Source organism: Equus asinus, chromosome 22 (genome assembly GCF_041296235.1).
Source record: "Equus asinus isolate D_3611 breed Donkey chromosome 22, EquAss-T2T_v2, whole genome shotgun sequence".
Taxonomy (NCBI): Eukaryota; Metazoa; Chordata; class Mammalia; order Perissodactyla; family Equidae; genus Equus; species Equus asinus.
Window position 1 is genome coordinate 52,689,061 of NC_091811.1, and position 20,771 is coordinate 52,709,831.

Consider the following 20,771-nt stretch of genomic DNA (forward strand, 5'->3'; position numbering starts at 1 on the left):
AAACTATGTGGATAAAATAAAATAAAAACCTGATGGGAAAGTACTTAAGTGTCACTGCCGATGAAGTATCTGCATATAGCCCCCAGGGTTGATGTCCAACAGGCAAGGTAGAAAAAAAGGATGTGAGGGTGTGTGTTGTGTGTGTTTAAAAGGGACAGGGGTAGGACTAGATGTTCACCTTAAATCCAGCCACTGCTCCAGACTGCAAATCGGATTCGATGTTTCCTGGATCCAGGTAGGCAATGCTCATAAGAAAGCCTGGTCCCGTGAAAGCCCAGAGTTTACGAAAGCTAAAACAAGAGTACTATACAAGAGAAGAAAAGAAATCAAACTTTTTATCACCTCCAAACTACTCATCTAATTCACTACTAATCTGTTATTTTATCACATATAAAGCAACAATATCAGCTTCACAAGAACAAAGGATTTAGGATGTTGGATACTGTGTGTGTCCAAGTTTCCATCTTATCCAATTCTTATCAACGAGCCACTTTTCTATCCAAATAAGAGCCCTTCCCTTCCCTGCTCCTTCCATCAGCCTCTTATTCTAAAACCCAAGGAACAATATCAATACCTCTGTGACCAACCATTACCAAAATGGGACAAAAGCCACTGTAAAAATGGAACATGAAATTCACGCTTTCTTAATCAAAAAATAGTCACTAGTACAATTTGGCAACTGTTTTCAAGGCCCTCATTTTCCTCAACAGTTTGTATTTATTCTGATTACAAAACTTCAGTCTTCAGAGATTGCTTGCCAAAATTAGATCTAAGGCTGTTGATCTTGAGTTGTCCGGCAGACTTTTCACTCACAGGCTTTCCCTAAATAATAATATTCTCCTCCAAGAACCTGTCACTAACCTCCTCCTCAGGAATGGCGATTTTCTCATCAAAGTAGGTGGTGAAGGGTTCCTCTGAGTGCCCAGTAGACTGAGGAAGAGAGGAGTTACTATAGGCAGAGTTGATGGCACCAAGACTGGCAGAGTCCCCATGGTCTCCAGAAGCATCATCTGAATTAACAGATTTGAGAAGAAATTAATAAAAATGAACAAATACGCTAACTCTACCTTAGTAATACTGAAACTAAATCTTTTTAATACCTAAATGCACAAGACCAGCCTGACTCTAGCACAATTTATTTCCAATAGTTTATTTTTATTTATATTTTTAATAAATTAATTTTTGAACAGGCAATACATTCACATCATTGAAAATTCAAGAAGTACAAAAAGGCTTATGGTAAAAAAGCTCCCTCTCACCCATCTTCCACAGTCACTAAGCTCTAAATCAGTCTTAACACTAATCTCACAAATGGTTTTCCTACCTTCACACTTCTATTCCTATTGGCAATTTTCAGACCTATTTCACTTTCTTCTAAAAATACTGATGTCTAGGGCTCAAAATATAACATTCCCAGACTAGCCCCATTGGTACCTAAAATCGTAACTTTTAGAAGAAACTAACTAGATCAGTCTAGTGGAACACATACACATAGATACACACACACACACACACACACAAACATCCCCATTATTGGGCAGGACTTACTCAAAGAATTATCCTTGGACATTATACCTCTGTCAGGCTTCTCAAAAAATGTGGAAGCTTCAAAATCCTCCCACAGCTCAAGCTAAAATCTGCAGCTGCAGGGAAACCACCACGCAAGAACCCTCTGCCTCCTGACTAAGGTCTGCAGTGAAGAGCTTCAGGTCACGGGGTGCTGGCACTCTCGTGACAGGAGGGCTCTTCTCAGAGTAGCATCAGTGTTCCCTCGAGATCTGCATTTTGCAGTTCATCTTAAATGCAGGGAGGGGGAGGGCCTGGGAGAAAAGGGCTAATCTGCCAGAAAGATACAAAGCCCAGTGTGCTGTAGCCATCAAATGGCTATTTTGAATCACGAAACTCTAATCTCAGTGTTTCCAAGAAATCCCTGCAACCTCCAATTAGCCAAACAAAAGCTTTCTTTCTACAGGGAGCTGACCCACTTCATCTTAAGTGGCCCTGAATTGATGAGGAAATTTACAGAAAAGGAATGGAAATTCTAAAGGGGAAATTTAGTATTAGGAACGATTAGTCAAAGCACTCAAGAAGTTCTAATCAAACACACAGTAGAAGGTGCTCACTCAGTATTTTACTGCTCCATACACATCTCAAGTGCCAGGAGCAGCCAAAGCACTCTGGACGTCTTTATGCCAGGTCTGCAAATAATACTGCCCCGCAAGCATTACTGCTATAGAAGCCAAACTTGTAGCTATTTTGGCTCATCTCAGAATTAGAAGTAAGATATGAGGCAGGTCTCTGTGCCTATAAACCCATTTTCAATTCACCAGATGGTGACTTCTGAATGGAGCAGGTCTCCATGATGATATTGTCGGCTGGGGTAGAAGAGATGGGGACAATTTTTGTTGGAATAGGGAAGAAGGAAAATAATGTAAATTTATATTATTGACTTAAGCCTAAAACCAAACAAAAATTAGACAATAACACAAAGCTGTAAATTACCATCTGGCATCTTCTGTTCAGGACCCAACACCATGGTGGATACCTGAGTGCCGGAGTTCTTAGAATAGGATTCTGGAAAGAAGAAAAAGGAGGGGGAGGAATTAGCAAAAACAAACAAGTTCAGAACCAGCATTTTGTTACTCTGTACAAATCAACATTTACTGGGTGAAAAAAGTAATTCTTCTACTGAATTAGATAACCTCGAAAATAATTAGTTATCAGAGTATGATTAAAATTATTTAGTAAAAAATGTAAAAGTCTTAAACACATTTTTGCTAGGAAGACTTCAAAACCAAACTGAAGCAGAAGGTATTTTGGAGAAGTAGGCAAATACTTTTTTGTGTGTATATGTAGTGAGGAAGACTGGCCCTGAGCTAACATCTGTTGCCAATCTTCCTCTTTTTTTGCTTGAGGAAGATTGTCCCTGAACTAACATCCATGCCAATCTTCCTCTATTTTGAATGTGGGATACTGCCACAACATGGCTTGATGAGTAGTCTGTATGTCTGCACCTGGGACCTGAGCCCACCAACCCTGGGCCACTGAAGCCGAGCGCGGGAACTTAAGCACTAAGCCACTGGGCCAGCCCCTTGGCAAATACTTCTTAAGGAACATCCACAGAGAGGTGCTAGGCAACCACGCAGTCTCTGCTTTTGCCTCCAGATTAACCCAAATATCTAAAACCAGACTGATTTCGCCCCATTTTTACGAGTTTTTAAGGACAGCGATCTGTAACTCTCTTGATCTAACAATTTAAGTTAATGCTTCAATTTTCTGGGAAGGGGGAGAAAAGCACATCACCAGCATACTGGTAGTGGAGGATCACTATTCTCAGCCTCAAAGTTCCCTGAGAAGAGACCTCAGCTATAATGTTTCAGATCTCATTCCCCAACCCTTCAACAACTGGGAGAAGAAACTAATGACCATGGCCCTCCCCTCCTGGGCTCTCAAGGAGAGCTAAGGACCAACAGGACCAGGCATGGTCTGCAGGATGCCAGCAATTCCTCCATCCTGCAATAAGCAACCTGTGGAGGATGGGGTGTCCCAGATGTCCAGCATCCTATTGGGTTAAATTTAACTGGGGGGATGGGAGGATATTAGTAAGCCCATTTGGCCACAGATCTATGGCATATTCTCTAGTCAGCCCCACCGTTAAGGGTGTTTTTTTTTTTTATTTCAATTAAGTAATTAAAGAATCTACTTCCCAGTTGATTCCAAATTTAGAAGGGAAAAGACAAGGTAATATTTATTGTTACCCCCTCACACACTTAAATCTCAATAACAACTATCCTACTGAAAAAGTCATGAAGCCTTCCTTTAGCTTTCTTTTACTGCTTAGTCTTTTCCACTCTTGTCCCTTTTTTGCTTCTACTTTCTTTTTTAGATAATCTACTAACATATTCTATACCTATCTTATAAAATTACAGAGTTCAGATCTGAAGGGGATTTTACGTTTCATCTGTCTTCTGGGGTGTAAATCATACCACCACTCGTTAATTTGGAAAACATAATCTTTCATCTCTATCGTCACCAATATCAACTATTTTGTTATAATGGACGACTAGCCACGTCCCTCCTATCAGATTTTGAGCCACCAGATGGCTAAACACCAGCCAACAGACCTCAATGACACTTTCTAAACCCAAACCCTCTTTCAGCCAGTTACAAGATCTCCTCACCAAAATGGGATTTACATATCCGACCACACCGAGTATCAGTAGCCACTTGGATTCCAATCACAGCACAGCTCCTTGGCCCCACCCAGAACGTTTTTACTTTTATTTTATATATAATTCTAAGAAGCCAGGTTATCAGGTTATCCTAACCCATAATAAATTAGAAACCACAAATCAGATCTGAGACTATGGCTCTTACAGGAAAAGGTCTTGAGCCATTTGGTATGAGCCAAAAAAGTCCTTGCTTATATTTCAATCAGCTCTGAGAACATTATTATTTAAAGTATTACTATTAATATATTATTAATATTATATTATTATTATTAAGAACAACTCAAGCTTCTAATCATGGCCCTACTCACCAAGAACTGATTAAATTAGATTACTTTTGTAGTGATGGTTGATACCCTGTTTAAGAAGGCACAGAGGGGCTGGCCCCGTGGCTTAGTGGTTAAGTTCCTGTGCTCCGCTTCGGTGGCCCAGGGTTTCACTGGTTTGGATCCTGGGCGCCGACATGGCACTGCTCGTCAAGCCATGCTGAGGCGGCATCCCACATGCCACAGCCAGAAGGACCCACAACTAAAAATACACAACTATGTACCAGGGGGCTTTGGGGAGAAAAAGGAAAAATAAACTCTTTAAAAAAAAAAAAAAGAAGGCACAGAAATGTTTAATACATTTGAAGACGACTCCTATCCAAAACAGGCTTTTAAGAGTTATATTTAAAAAAGAAACAATTGAGATAGCAGTGTTTTTCCAAGCCTGTAGTCTGCAAAAGTGACAAATAATTTTAGACAGAAATATTTCATGATGAAATTTTTTTTTAAAGATTTTATTTTTTTTCCTTTTTCTCCCCAAAGCCCCCCGGTACATAGTTGTATATTCTTCGTTGTGGGTCCTTCTAGTTGTGGCATGTGGGACGTTGCCTCAGCGTGGTTTGATGAGCAGTGCCATGTCCGCGCCCAGGATTCGAACCAACGAAACACTGGGCCGCCTGCAGCGGAGCGCACGAACTTAACCACTCGGCCACGGGGCCAGCCCTGTCATGATGAACTTTTTAATTATTATTAGTATTCTAAGTGATTATTCCTATACTAATTACATACAGAGTGGATAAAATACAAGAAGTCTGGTCATCTCTCTGAAATCTCAGGAATGTATTATTCCAAGAGAGAAAATGGACTCTAGATTCCAACTTTCTCATCAAAACTTTGAGTCAGCACACCATAAGCTCCATTGTTTACAGTGTCCATAAAACATAACAGGACAGGGAACAGTGAGGGTCAGTTACGCTTTGTGAGCCGCACACTATTTAAGTCTCCATGACAACGTAACACCACATGGAAGCAGTAAGTTAATATTAAGATGGGTTTTCTCTCTAGGATGGCACCACCAGGTCATTTCAGTCATTTAATTACATTAAGGAAAAGATGAGGTTGCGATACAAGCAACCAGAATCAACCCAGCAATATTTCGATAATTACGATTAATACTACTTTGATATTCTAGTTCACCTCTAACTATAAAGTGCCACCTTGTCTTAAAGCCAGTAAGTTTCCTATCAAACAGCAATCAACAACAGAAAAATGGCGCTCATGGTTAAATTTAATATAACTATTTTTTCCCATTCCTTATCAAAAGTTGTAAGACTGTTTTACAAGATAAAAATGCTAATAAAGTTACATTTTCTGTGTAAAATGACAAAAGTCTACATATCCTTTGACTCAGCAATTCCACTTCTAAGAACGCATCCTAAAGAAACACTAAATATCCTAAAGGATATTTCCCATAGCATTGTTTGCACTATCAAAAGACTAAAAACAACCTAGATCTTAGCAGGGGACTGGGTAAATAAACTACGTACATTCATAGGATGGAATACCATGCAGCTATTATAAATAAGGCAGATCTACATGTATTGATAGGAAACAATCTCCAAGGTACATTTTTAAGTAGAAAATCCATCACAGAACAGTGTGCTATCATTACATAGTAAAAAGGAGAATACACATGTACATCTACAGACTATCTCCAAAGGACACGCCAAAAACTGGTAATGCTGTCCTTAAGAGGAAGAAGTGAGGGAGCACAAATGAGGTCAGGTGAAAGGAAGACCTCTCACTCAATATACAGTGTACTATCGTTTTGCACTTAAAATTTTCTTTTACTGTGTACATGTATTATTTACCTTTTAAAAATGGAAGGTCATATGGATTCATGCAGCTTCTCAACAAACACTTGAGGGATGTTCAGTTGAACTCTGATAAAAGCTTCTGTAATGGATAATCAGACAGCTGCAGCTGTCCAGCTGGCAGGCATGTATTGCCTTAAGCTTAACTTACTACTACTTTGTCTTAGCGCCCAAATAGCCATGCTCTGAAATTATGATTCGGGAGTTTGACCTGAATTAGAAGCCACCTCCTCAGGAAAGCTTTTCTCGACTCCCTAATTTGGGTTAAATGGCCCTCATTCATGTTCCCCCAAGGCACTTGCTGCTTACCACCATCATTACTCTTATCATGTTATCTTGAAATTGTTTATTCCCTGATACTATCCTTGCAGCTTTTCTGTAAGTCTGAAAGCATATCAAAATAAAAAGTTATCCCCCAAAACACACACTAGCTATAATAAGTTCGGAACATCTAGTTAACAACTCCATGTTCTCTTAGCATTTACAAGAACTCTGGAAGAACAATTTGGATAGCCCAAACCTGTTTTAAAAATATGCCCCAAGAAAGTCTGAAATACTGAATATTAAAATACATATGACTTAAACTTTTTTCCCCTATGGTTTAAAAAAATTTTTTCAATTTGAAATAATTTTTTTCTATAAAATTCCCCCGTAGAGTGCAAAGGCACTCACAATCATTTCACTGATTTTAGAGCTGTGTTCAAAAGGTCTCTCCCCAAAATTAACTGTAAGGTTTAAAGAGGAACGTTTTTGAACAGTCCTCTAATTCTTTCCCTCTTTTTTCCTCCCTGTCCCTATATAAATAAAATCAAAGACCACATTAAGTAGGAAAAGAACTTTCAGAGAGACAACCAGAAAACTGTTTGCATGGAAGCAACTGATTAAATGTGAGCAGGAATGTTTAAAGCTGACTGGCAAAGACACCTCTTCTCCCTCTTGATGCTTCCCTCAGACAACGTTCAGCGCCAGCAACATGCTGGTAACAAAGTGGAAACTGCCAGATGCACAGACCAAGGCTTTAAATCCACTTTTTAAAGGGTATCACTTCATTTGTCCTAAAGAACCTGTAAAGATTTCCAGATCCCTCTAAAATTCCCTTTTCCCTAAAGGTCTACTTTAAGGCTAAAGTATTTGATACTCCTACTAAGCCATTACTATTAATCTAACAACTATGTTGTACAAGATGCTCTTCATGAAGGTGAGCTCCTGCCCTGAGACAATTTGGAGTCAACAAAACTCTGAAATATTCAAGTGGTTCAAACAGGGCTAATTGTTTTCTGAACCCTATGTATTTTAATAAGGAAGATTACTAGCCACTTTTTTTTAAATGAGAGATTATTACTTCCTCTGTTTTTCCATTACAGGTCAATGAAAAAGCACCATCTTCTGAGTCTCTTCATCAAGGATATCCATCTAATTAGTTCCCAAACTCAATCTGCCCCAACTGGCAATGAGTGGAGAGAAACAGCTTAGAAAAGCCATGTGAATTCCTAAATTATTCTTGAGGATGTAAAGTTTGGAATTATTTTTTAAATTTGGATAAGTGTACCCTATTTTTCTCTTAAGAAAATGAATTTAATATAAAATTGATAAAATGAAAAGAAAAGACAGGTTGAAGACTGATTACATCTACTTCTGGACAGAAGGAACAGTGAAAAGCCCCTCTGGTGTTCATTTAAAATAAAAGGCCTAAAAACTCTAATCTTCCCTGCCTAAGCAGGTAGTGTGAGAATGTCTTCAACTGAAAGCCAAACAAGCACGCCCAGTTCATAAAGTATGAACAGTACTGCTATTGTACAATGTGCTTAATACACATCAGGGCCTCTGCATGTGCATATGTCTCTCACTCTCTCACTCTGGCACAATGGCCATTGAGATACCAACTTAGACTGTTCTTTGTTTTACTGACTCTGGATGCCATAGTAATAATCTCAAAATCGGAGACATCTTACTTAGTCTCTCAGAGAACCACAATTTCAACTCAACATCAAGTTTCCTGTTTCTCACCTGAGTTGGACTTCTGAGAATCCGTTATAGTTGAAAGAAAAACCTAACATTGAGAACATCTAATGATAAAGAAAGAAGAAAAAGAGAAAATGTTAAGCAGCAAGAAGAGGAGAGAGGGAGTAAGATATGCGGTGGCAGAATACAGCCGATAATGAAACTGGCTGCCTGGGTGTCAAAGACGATAACAGCTGGGAGAAATGCGGCCAGGCTGTCAAGAAGGACTGATCTTTTAGACAAAAATATCAGTCATCAACCAGAGACTTCAGAATTAGAAGGGCCTGATACCTGTTAAATAGAACTCTTCATTTCCTCTGCTCAGTGCTCTAAGGCTTAACCAGCTTCCAAACCTCCTTGACTACTCGCTTACATATCAGGGTCACTAAAGTCTTACTCCTAGAGGCTATAGCTTGGTTTCGTTCCTCCCAACTCTCACAGAGTGAGCTTCCTCTGATTTCCTCCTAACCAGAAGTTTACAGCAGTGAGTTTCCCTTTAGGGGACCAACCTCAGCAGTGCATTTCCCTTTAGGGAACCAACCTGGCCCCTTGGCCTGACACCTCTGTCCTGGAACACAACTCCAAGCTCTACAAATAATTTCAAAGACCTCTTTATACTGAAATAAGAAGAGTTTATTAAATCAGTCTATACCCACTTCTTGACTCAGAAAAAATGTTTTGCCCTCATACTTGCTTGAGTCGCTTTTCTCTGGCAAATGCGAAGAATGATTATCATTAGGTTAAATTCAACTCATTTATTCCAATGCCAGATACCAGCACCCCTCCAGATGTAGACTGGGCTTAGCAATTTTAAGTACATATTTTTCTCAATGTTTCTTTTCTTAAAGCAAAGAAAAATTATATGTAAAGACAGACACATACTACAAGATTCTCCAGCCTTCTACATGCCTCCTTCTGCTTTTTTGGAGCCTGTCAAAATTTTAATAATTAACTAGTAGCCTTCTCCTTTCATTACCTAGGAGTTTTCACAGATACTTGATTATCAGTGATAAATGGGACCAAAGCAAATAAAAATAACCCATACAAAGGGCCAGCCTCAGTGGCCTGGTAGTTAAGTTTGGCATGCTCCACTTTGGCAGCCTGGGTTCAGTTCCAGGGCAAGGACCCACACCACTCGTCTATCAATGGCCATGCTTTAACAGAGGCTCACACTCAAAACAGAGGAATACTGGCAACAAATGTTAGCTCAGGGAGAATCTTCCTCAGCAAAGAAATAAATAAAATCACCCATACAAGTTGACCTACTAGCGATAAGCACTAAGACTGAGAACCCTAATTTCCTAATTTAAGTTTTTACTGGAAACTTTGGTTCTTATACTAAAAAAGGGTAAATTAAATTAAAAGGAGAAAGGAATTGGACAATAAATATATTTTCATCATTCTTGGCCAACTTTTATATTCCATTCTGATTTTATTAAAATATAGTTTATAATACATACATGTTTTATTTTATCCATGATATTCCTGATGATACCTGGAGGGCTCTTCTTTTTATGTCTCCAGGGGCCAACAAATGTTAATGTTCAATATATGTTTGTTAAATTATCAAAAGAATAAATGGCATCCAATGAGTGAGACAAGGGTTTAGGTCTACTAACTGCTTATATTCTGCACATTGAAATGCTCCCTGCCTTCTTTTTCAAAATATTTTATTCAAATCACAGAGACTCAAATAATAAAGATGACAAAAATATTAGGGCAAAAGGCTTCCCTTTCTGCATCAAACATTCAACCTTTTAAAGACGTCACTCCCTTTCCTCCTTATTCAAGCGCAAATACAGAGGTTTCACAAAGACACTGTCCTCCACTCTCACCAAGCCAACATCCATCTTTCAATCCTATAGAAGTACTACATTGTCTTATTCCAAAGTTAAAGAAATAAACTTATACCATCTGTACCACAGCCAAATTGTGCCAGCGTACTGCTGCATAGGCAACGTTCTTCAAAGTTTCTCATTTTGTGATTAGTTCCCAAAAATGCTATGTATACAAATAGCAGATTCCTTGGAAGGGGAGAATTGGAAAACAAAAGTCTTCCATTAGAACCCTCCAGACAGCACAAAGAGAACTTGAGAGGGACTTTTAAGCTCACAGAAGGGGCATAAACCAGTCATTTGTATTGATATACATAGTGAGGAGGCAGGGAATAAAGATGTCTTTGACTCCACAGCACCCACTCAAGTTCTAAGCACAAAAAGTCAAACAGGAAAGATGCTACTTTGTGGATACCATTCTCTAACCTCTAACCTTCACTGAGTCAAAACTGAACCACAGCTGCCTGCTTAGCAGCTCTGCAGAGCAATCCAAGGAACCACTGCTGATTTCCTAACAGCAGAATAAGATTAGATTAGTACCAAGCTTCCTCATTCATTAACAAGAAATGCTGCCAGGCTGCCCAGAAATTCCCCTCCCAAGTCCCACAGCCATTCCGGAAACATGAAAAACCAAGTATGCTGCAATCATGGCCTTTTTGGTATGGGGTCCAAAACAAACTGTGCCTGGGTCAGGACTGTAAATGAAATATTATCCAGTGAAAAACTAAATATCCAAAGAAGTTCTCAAGTTTCATTTATCCAACACAGCTATCAAAGACAGATCAAGTGGGGTCAGCCCAGTGGCACAGAGGTTAAGTTCCCACCTTCCACTTTGGCGGCCCGGGGTTTGGTGACCCGGATCCCGGGTGTGGACCTACACACTGCTTGTCAAGCCATGCTGTGGCAGGCGTCCCACATATAAAGTAGAGAAAGATGGGCACAGATGTTAGCTCAGGGCCAGTCTTCTTCAGCAAAAAGAGTAGGATTGGTGGCAGATGTTAGCTCAGGGCTAATCTTCCTCAAAAAAAAGACCACGTACAATGATCATTTCCAACCTTATTTAATGATAAAATAAACACCCAGCAAAAAGCCTCTAGTCACACATAATTATACTATACCCTCAGATCAAGGTTTAATGACATGGATGAAAACTATGGGCCTAAGGGTTCATTAACAACAGGCTCATAGGATTCTGAGCAAAGGATAAGTAATAAGGTCAGAATTCTTTAATTTGGAATCTTCAAAGGGAAAGAAGGCATATGCAGGTAATAATAAAAACTTCTACATGCCAGGAACTGTTCTAAGCACTTTATATATATTAGCTCATTTCATACTCACCAACAACCCTATAAGATTGATATTATCATCAGTCCCCATTTAAGTATGTAGAAGCAAAAACAGAAGCCAAGCAAATTGCTCAAAGGTTTACACAAACCAAGAAGTCGTGCAAATGGTTGGGCTTCAGATACCACAGGAGTCAACATAAACATAGCAACCCCTGGTTTCACCAACATGCACTAAAATTATGGCCAGCAAAAGTTTCTGGAAACCTATTCCGCTTGCCTCTCCTTCCACATAATTTCTGCTTTTGCTTTCCCCTTTAAAGAGATGTCACATTCCTTTAACTTCCTAACACTCCCTTGGAAGCAGTGGACAATATGAGGGTATCTTCATCTCAGGAAGGAAAACACAAGCCCAGGTTCCCCAACGTCTCCTCTAATGACGCCCTTGGAAACAGTCACATGAGGTAGGGTATTTGGGAAAACTGAAAGTGAAAAGGAATCCAAAGGCGGGATATTGAAAAGTAAGCGACAACTTTAAAGGAAAGGACACAGGAAAGCGAGCAGCCGGAGAGCGTCCACCCCGCTCACATACCGTGTGCCATAAGGGCCCGACCGACGTGCCCCGGGCCGGCCAGCTGCACAAAAAACCCTAAAACCAACCCACACGCAAGCACTCGGCCGCCCGCCCGGCCCTTCACCAGAAGGCGCCCCATGGACGTCGGCTGCCCTAAAAGGCGTTTTTCCGCTGAAGTGAGGCAGCGGGAGGCCCAGGGGCCGGACGGGGCCAGGCGCTCGGCAGGTACGAAGGCGGCAGCGGGGAACTTGCCACTTGCCCATCGGCCTCCGCCGCGGGTCCAGCAGGGGGTTCAGCCATTTCTCCGAGGCCGCGGCAGGGAAGGGGCCAGGTCCCTGCGACCTCTGGCCTTCGCCGCCACCCCCGGCGCCTGACTCTCGGGCTTCCTTCGAACAATGCGGCTCCATCTGGACCCCGCGCCTGAGGCCTTCCCTGTCCGCACCGCCCCTCGCAGCCCCGCACGGCCCTCCGTGCCCCACACTGGCCCCGGAGCCTGCTCCCAGGCCCGCCCCCGAGCCACCCTGCGTCCTCCCCACCCGCCCGGGGTGAGCGGAGCGCCCGCGTGACCCCTGACCTCGTCTGCCCCTCACCTTACCCGCTCCGCCACCACCTGACAGGCTGCCCCCGCGCCAGCGGCTCCATAGCCCTGGAGCCAGCGCCAAGCCGGCCAACCCCCAAAACGCCCCGCGATTGGCCGACAGGACTGCAGCCGCACATTCCTATTGGCTGGATTCCCCGTATTCCCGAGGCGGCCGGCGCGCGTGGCCAGCTGACAGCGTGGCCCGAGGCTCCGCCCACCCCGAGGTCAGCCAGGAGGCGGGGCCCCGGCGGCCCCTGCGGGACCTGCGTACTGAAGGTGCGGGCTTGTGCTGGTCCAACCCACAGAGCGTGGCTTTGGAGGCTCCCGCTCGGGCAGCCCGGGAACAGATAAATTTCCTGTCTAGTCCGTCAGGTACTGGCAGTTAAACCCCTTTTTTCTGGAGACCTGGCTTTCCGAGGTACAGCTCCACCTTATAAAGCATAGCCACCCGGCAGGACCATTTCTTCTGTCCCCCAGAGCTACATCATAATATCTGCTGCCCCACCAAGAGCGTCCCACACCTGGGAGGAACGCCGCGAAACACCAGCTAGTGCAGCCAGTTCGACCGCCTCGGATGCCCTGCTCCCAAGCCTCAGTAATGAATGGTTTCCCCCATCCTACACAGCTGCCTCGCTTCTTCCCAGAGCTTTATCTCCACCTGCCCATAAGCAACCCCCACTCCATCCCCAGCCTAACCTCACACCCCAATCTTTCTCTGAAGATGACGGCCAGACTAGTGGTGCTTTAGAGGGGAGAAAATAAATGGTCAAACTGCCCTAATTTTCTGGAGTGTCATTTAGCGCAACCAGAAACATTCTTAGACCCCCCTACCGCTTACATTAAAGATAATGAAGCTTATCTACCAAATCTTAGGCCTAGAGAGGAAAAGCATAAACCCCTCCAACTTCTTTCTTCAAGTAAAAACTGCTAGGAGAAAATTTTATTAGTTGGGAAAAGAGTCCAAGAGAGGAGAAAAGCAGAGTGAACTGCAAAAAGGAAAATCCAAATAAAGTACAAAATAAAAACAGACTCAGGGACCAAAAAAACTGGGCCGGGCATCATCAGTTATCTGGTACAGGCTGGTTTCTATAGACAATTTCTCCTGGAGAGAAAAGAAAATGTACAAGTTAGTTCTGAGAATCTCTATAACACATCCGGGGAGTTTCAGAAAGGCTTGATGAAGTCCCTCCAGACCAGAAGCTTTCCTTTGGAAACCTCTGCTGCAACTAGAAAACAAAAGGGCTGGAGCCATTCCTGTGGCCCTTCCAGGTCTGCTCAGCTGGGCAACTTCTCTGAGCTGTTGCTAACTTGCCGGCTACTTACTTAGCTCACAGTGTGGAGCTGCCTCTGTCTTAAGCTGCTTCTTCATCTTGCAGAATGGTTTGACTTTTCCCAATGCCGGCTCTTGTCTCTATATATGCAGACAAGTGCGCCTCCCTTGGTTAGATAAGGACACTTTAAATTCCTCTGGATAAGACATTGGTAACGACGCAGCAGGGAATTTCAAAAGGCAAAACCACACCCTTCAAAGCATAATCAAATTTCATCTTTGACCTGCCTCGAAAAGGGAAGCATCGCATATCTGCCACTCCTGGATATTAATGAACAGTTGAGTTTGAAAACGTTTGTTCTCAGATTTCATCTGTGTCCCTTTTGGCAGGAGCTGGAGGCTGGCCTGTGACTGCCAGTGGATGAAAGGGGTAGAGTAAAAGCAATTGCTTTTCTTCAGGAAGCCACTCCTGTTGGAGTGAAACCGGTTCGGGCACTTGTACCAGGGCTGCTTGTGTACTAGGACTCTGCTCCCCTGAGACGTGAGCCGAAACCAATTAACCCCAAGCCTGACAGTCCACAATTATTTTCCAGATAGGTACGTGCAGCACCAATGCAATTATGAGGAGTCTCAGAGTATGATTGAAAGTGCCGCCTGGTCTGTCCTTTGGGATCGGAAGGACCCGCTGGCATCAGCCTGGTCAATCAGTGATTCACAGGCAGACAACAAAGCCATGCAAACCCAGGACTCAGTGCCTGATGGAAAAGACAACAACAAAAAAGACCAAAAAACACCCTGAGACTATAAACAGTCCAGAGCAAGCCCAGAATTTCTCAATCTGGCCGAGTGGAAATTAAAGAATGGGGGAATTTGCCTCAGGCAAATAGTTTAGTAGACCAGCTGGAGGCAAAGCCAGGAAAGGAGAGGCGTTGGGGTGGGGTGAGGAGAATGGGGTAGGACACTGGAAGGAAGCAGTTGCTGGCTTCAGGAAATTTACTGGTAGTTTTAAAGAAAATCTGCTTAGTACCATAAAAACATATGCAAATCAGTGTGACAGATAGAATGGAAAAGTAAGAAAAGCAGTAATCAATTCATATGAGTCAAAGTAGGCTTCTAGCAAGGGACTCTGGCTCCTACATACACAGGCAGTAGCAGGAACTGTGGATCTTTTGCCCTGGACCCCACATGAAGATCCCTCAAGCACTAAAAGTCATATGGTTACAACCTGATCTCTCTCCTTGTCCTTGGTCTACATCAGTCAAGTTCCCTAAGGCAAAGCTGCCTTAGATCCGGTTGGGTGCCAATTTGTTCTCCCTCAAGGGAAAATAGAAGTACATATGAAGTCATCCATGACTTAAAGTTTTGGAGGAAAAAGCCCTATTTTAGTTTAGGAATTCCAAAAATAGGAATGGATTTTACAATGAGACTCTACCATAATCCCACTGTTTCTTTTACTCAGCAATTTCTCCCAATATACACACTCCCCTCTTGCCTTCTAGGTCCCCAGTTCTCACTTATAGTAACTGACAACTTTAGTCTAATTCTTATTGTGTGTCAAACACTGTATTTAACACATCACAAACATGAATTAATCCTCACAGTAAATTTGTGAGACAGGAAATTAGGAACCTAATTTTGCAGATTAGGAACCTGAGTCTTAGGAAGGTTAAGTAGACCCAGGCTTTGAACACAAACCTGTTAGATCCAAGAACTAGCACTCAACTACCATCCCGTACTGCCTCCATGTTGTACACCTAAACCAATTCCCTTCCATTCAAATCTAGCTTGAAAATGATCTCTTTCATAAAATCCTATTGATGTAAATGCACTGAACATTCCACGTTACCACAATAGCCAACTCATTTCTGAATAGATGTTAATGCATATCTGTACCATGTATGCCGTTTATTTAACTAGGAGGCTTTTCCTTCCATGCTTTCCTTCTGTCCACTATTCAAGTATTCTTTTTAAATTTTTTTTTTTTTTGAGGAAGATTAGCCCTGACCTAACTACTGCCAGTCCTCCTCTTTTTGCTGAGGAAGACTGGCCCTGAGCTCACATCCAGGCCCATCTTTCTCTACTTTATACATGGGACTTCTACCACAGCATGGCTTTTGCCAAGTGGTGCCATGTCCGCACCCGGGATACAAACCGGCAAACCCCGGGCTGCCGAGAAGCAGAAGGTGTGAACTTAACCTCTGCACCACCGGCCCGGCCCCTCTTCAAGTATTCTTTTTCATGCTTTTGTTTTTTCTGAAACAAGTGCCTGGAATTAAGTCCTCCCACCCCTCCTCTTCCTTACCTGGGAAACGCTTCATTTTTATTATTATTGTTCAAGTTTCCCTTAAAATATCCCCTTCTGTGATGCATTCCATGACGCCTCCAGGCAGCATTAGCCCTACATTCTAGGGCTACCCAAGCACTTATTACTGTGCTCTAGCACTAACTCAGCCTGCATATATTTATTGAAAACCTGCTACATACCAGGCACAGGCTGGGTGATACAGATACAAACACAAATAAAATAATGCTTTCTTCTCCCACTAAATTCTGAGTTTCGCCATAGGGGAGATTATCTTATCTTTGTACACCTGGTGCTAACAAAGGGCAGCTATATAGGAGGTGTTCCATAAATGTATTATCCCATTTTTTAATATGTCATCGTTGTCAGGCAATAAAGAATAATAATTAGGATATGTCTGTTTTTATTTATGTATCTCTTTCCAAAGTTGAGTCTTATCTATCCTAAAAATATTCCTCCCCTGACTCTGCTAGCTTTGTAAGCTATTCCTGTGATAAATGCTGGAATGCACAGGCAGGACCCCCTTTGAGAAAGAAGGGCTTATTACCCCCACTGTTTGGAGTGCGAATGCTGCTGGCAGATGGCCCTCTGCTGTCATGTCAGGCCCTTTTCTCAGGCAACCCACATCAAATGACTGATCTATGTAGGAACATGAAGATTCATCTCACTCACAGAATGCAGGGACAACTTTGAAGGTTGGCTGAACCTTTGTCCTGCATCACAGCTTGATTTCTGCACAGACTGGCTTCCTTAGTGTTGATCCCAAGATCACTTCCTAATAAACCTACGGCCTCCATCTCAGAGTCAGCTTCCCTTCTTACTTCTTCCCGTAACCGAAAATCAGTGTTTCTGAAAAAGTGATCTGCACTCACTCCACCTCCTTAACACTCATTTCTTTTTCCACCCTTTGTTATCCACCCTAGGAATTACTTTCTTGTTAGCTAAATGTGATCATCATTGGCCATCTACAATCAGAACCCACTAACTTTTCAACATTATCCATATTTGAAATGTTATACCTTTCCTCTTACAACTGTCTTTTTTTGGCTTCTGTCATACTGCACCCTCTGGGTAGTTCTCCTATTTGAATTGCTCTTTCCCTACTTCCTTCAATTGCTGCTTTTCTTCCTCCTACTCCTTAAAAGTAGGCATTCCTTAAATTCAATCCTTGGTCCTCTTCTAATTCTGCACAATCTGCAATTTCAATGTAATAATACTAGGAACCCACTCAGCATTAGAGACATTCACGGGACAGGTTGGAGTAACGGAAAGAAACTTTTAAGGGTAAAATAGACCTGGATTCCAGGTCCAGCCAGCTGGGAAACTCTAGATAATAGTTATTAAGTCTTTGTGTTCCACTTCTTTATCTGAAGTGGGTATGATACCAACCTCATAAGGATGCTTCCTATGCTTTTTATTCCCCAAATGCACCAATGTTCTCTTTTGCCTCCGTCTTTTCACATATTGTGCCTCTGCTGGAACATTCTTGCTCTGCCCATCCTTCACCTAGCTAACTCCTACTCACCACTGTTGTCTCACTTTACATGTTCCTGCCTCCAAAAAGCCTCTGGGATCCCAGTGTCTGAGTGAGATACGTCTTGTGTGTAGTCCTATGACACATATATGGTAGTCTTCCCTTTCCCATAGCACTATTCCATGGAATTGTTTTCGCTGTTTGTCTGTATCCCTCCTTGAGGGCCAGGACTTTGTCCTGTTCACTGCTGTATCCTCAGGGAGGACTCCAACGCTGGCAGCATCCCTTCATAGCCCCGGTACCATTTCACCTTCCTGATGATGATTCCTAAAGGCCACTCTCTATAGCCTTTTGACCTGAGTTACAACTGCCTCTCACTTTCTCCCTGGATGTCCAGCTAGAAAGTCAACATTGCCATGTCCCAAACTATCCTCCTCTCTACTCAAACCAGCTGGTTCTTACAATTTCCCTATTGTTTCCAGTTTCTGGGACTTAAAAACTGGAAGTCACAGGGCCAGCTCCGTGGCCGAGTGGTTAAGTTCGCGTGCTCGGCTGCGGCGGCCCAGGGTTCGGATCTTGGCGTGGACATGGCACCACTCGTCAGGCCACATTGAGGCAGCGTCCCACATCCCACAGCTAGAAGGACGGGCAACTAAGATATACAACTGTGTACAGGGGGAGTTTGGGGAGATAAAGCAGGAAAAAAATAAAAAAGATTGGCAACAGTTGTTAGCCCAGGTGCCAATCCTTAAAAAAAAAAAAAAACTGTAAGTCATCATAGATTCCTCATCCTCCCTCACATCAAATAATGCCAATTGCTATTGTCTACCTGCACAAGGTCAATAGTCGCCTTCTTTGTATTTCAACTGCCACTTTCCTGCTTAGGCCTCCACTGCTCTGACCTCAATATCCCCCTAATCAATCTGATCATTTCTCCTCCCTACCTAGAAACTTCCAGTGGCTCCCTGTTGCCTACAGAGCAAAGGAGAAGGAAGTGGAAGGGAGCTCACATTGAGTGCCTACTTCATGTCATATGGGGGATGTTTTACACATATTATCACATTTAAATACAGAATAGACTTTTCCTCTCACATCCGAGATTCTCCACACCATGGTTCTAGCCTTCTTTCCACCTCATCTCCCCCCTCTCCACCATTTAAACCCTTCATCTCAGTTGAATTTCATATTCTCTCTTCCCCAAATACACCCTGGGCTTGCCTGACCCTGTGCCTTGGCTCCTGCTGTTACCTCCACTCACACTTCTAGTATTGAAATCCTGTCTATTTTTCAAGATCTAACTCAAAGGCTGCCAGCTCCTTAAAGCCTTTCCTGATTCTCACAGGCTGTGACCTCTTCTGCTCCTGAATCATTGTGGGTTTTTTTGGGCAAGTATTTTTCCTTTCATTAATTATTTGAGTTTATTCTCTAATTCCTGTCACTAGATTGTAAGCTTCATAAAGATAGCTATACATTATTTTTATATCATTCACTACACCTAGCAATATGCTTAGCACATCACTAGCACTCAGTAAACATCTGTGATATTGAACTTTGCCTTGGATTTGACTTTACATATATGTGACCCATAACAGTGCTTTTCAAACCGGGTCTCAATGCATTATTGGATTATGAAATCAATTTAGTGGGTCACAATCAGAATTTTTTTTTTTTAAGATTTTTATTTTTTCCTTTTTCTCCCCAAAGCCCCCTGGTACATAGTTGTATATTCTTCATTGTGGGTCCTTCTAGTTGTGGCATGTGGGATGCTGCCTCAGTGTGGTTTGATGAGCAGTGCCATGTCCATGCCCAGGATTTGAGCCAACGAAACACTGGGCCACCTGCAGTGGAGTGCGAACTTAACCACTCAGCCACGGGGCCAGTCCCCACAATCAGAATTTTTAAAAAATGGAATAGGAAATATCAGAGAAGTAATATCATAAGTACTAAAGTAGATAATGTTTTGTGAAACTTTATTTTACTAACGTGTGTGTATGTGTGTGTATACTGGGCTTATGTAAAATATATTTCTTACTGTATATCAGTCAAAAAAGGTGGAAAAATACTACTGTAATACATATGCATTATTTCAGTCAGCTGATTACAAGCTCCTTGATGAGAGAAAGCAGATCTGGCAAACTCTAACCTTACAGTCAGTGAGAGCCAACCATCTACTCTGAGACCCACTCATTCCAGGAAGCTGTATAATTAAAAGACTCAAGGCAAACAGCACAGTCGTCTTCAAGTGAGCTTCTCTTCCATTAAGGGAGACAAAAAATAAATTCACGAGGAAACTCTATAAACACTTAAGAAAGCATTGGAGAGCCATACAACAGGCTTTGGATTTAGAGCCAGAAGACCTACATTAGAATTCCAGCTGTGCTATTTATTAGCTGTGTGAGGTTGGATAAATTGCTTGATTTCTCTAAGCTTCACTCTAAGCAACTAAAAGAATAACATATGCCTTACCTCACATAATTGTGTTAAAATTAACTGATACATATATACAAGATTATTTCGTAAACTATAAAAATGTCCAAAAGTTTTATGTAAAAACCCGCATGTGTCGGGGCTGGCCCCGTGGCCGAGTGGTTAAGTTCATGCACTCCGCTGCAGCGGCCCAGGGTTTCACTGGTTTGAATCTTGGGCGCAGACATGGCACCGCTCATCAAACCACGCTGAGGCAGCGTCCCACATGCCACAACTAGAAGGACCCACAACTAAAAATACACAACTGTGTACCGGGGGACTTTGGGAGAAAAAGGAAAAATAAAATCTTAAAAAAAGACAAAACAAAACCTGCATGTGTCATTCAGTAAACTGGTGAAAAACTGATGTAGTATAAATTATACAGCTGAATGTGCATTAGGCACGATTTTGCGTTTTTTTATTTTTTGATTGCCAGTGATAGAAACCCAGTTCAGACTGGTTGTGCTCAAAGGGAACTGAAGCACTCACATAACTGAGGAACCCAATGGTACAGCTAGCTCTGGGCACTCAGATAATATCACCAAGCCGCTGTCCACCTGTCTCTTTCTTTCTCTCTCTCACTCGGGGCTCTGCTTCAGTCCCAGGTTTATTCTCTG

At 42.4% G+C, this 20,771-nt stretch overlaps 1 protein-coding gene across 12 annotated transcripts in view; it reads right to left on the minus strand.

The window, feature by feature from the left end:
• The window catches only part of SLC11A2 (solute carrier family 11 member 2), a 45,822-nt gene extending 31,719 nt beyond the window's left edge, over nt 1-14,103 (minus strand). For 2 of the 12 annotated variants that reach the window (XM_044755932.2, XM_014847394.3), the window contains exons 1-4: nt 12,658-12,856; nt 2,503-2,574; nt 862-1,010; nt 179-304 (exon numbers count right to left, since the gene is read on the minus strand). In XM_044755932.2, coding sequence (XP_044611867.1) covers nt 179-304; nt 862-1,010; nt 2,503-2,536 — 309 coding nt within the window. In that variant the 5' untranslated portion in view covers nt 2,537-2,574; nt 12,658-12,856. The other 10 variants (XM_070495189.1, XM_014847387.3, XM_070495188.1 and 7 more) reach the window with 9 other exon arrangements.
• Between the last annotated feature and the right edge of the window lie 6,668 nt (nt 14,104-20,771).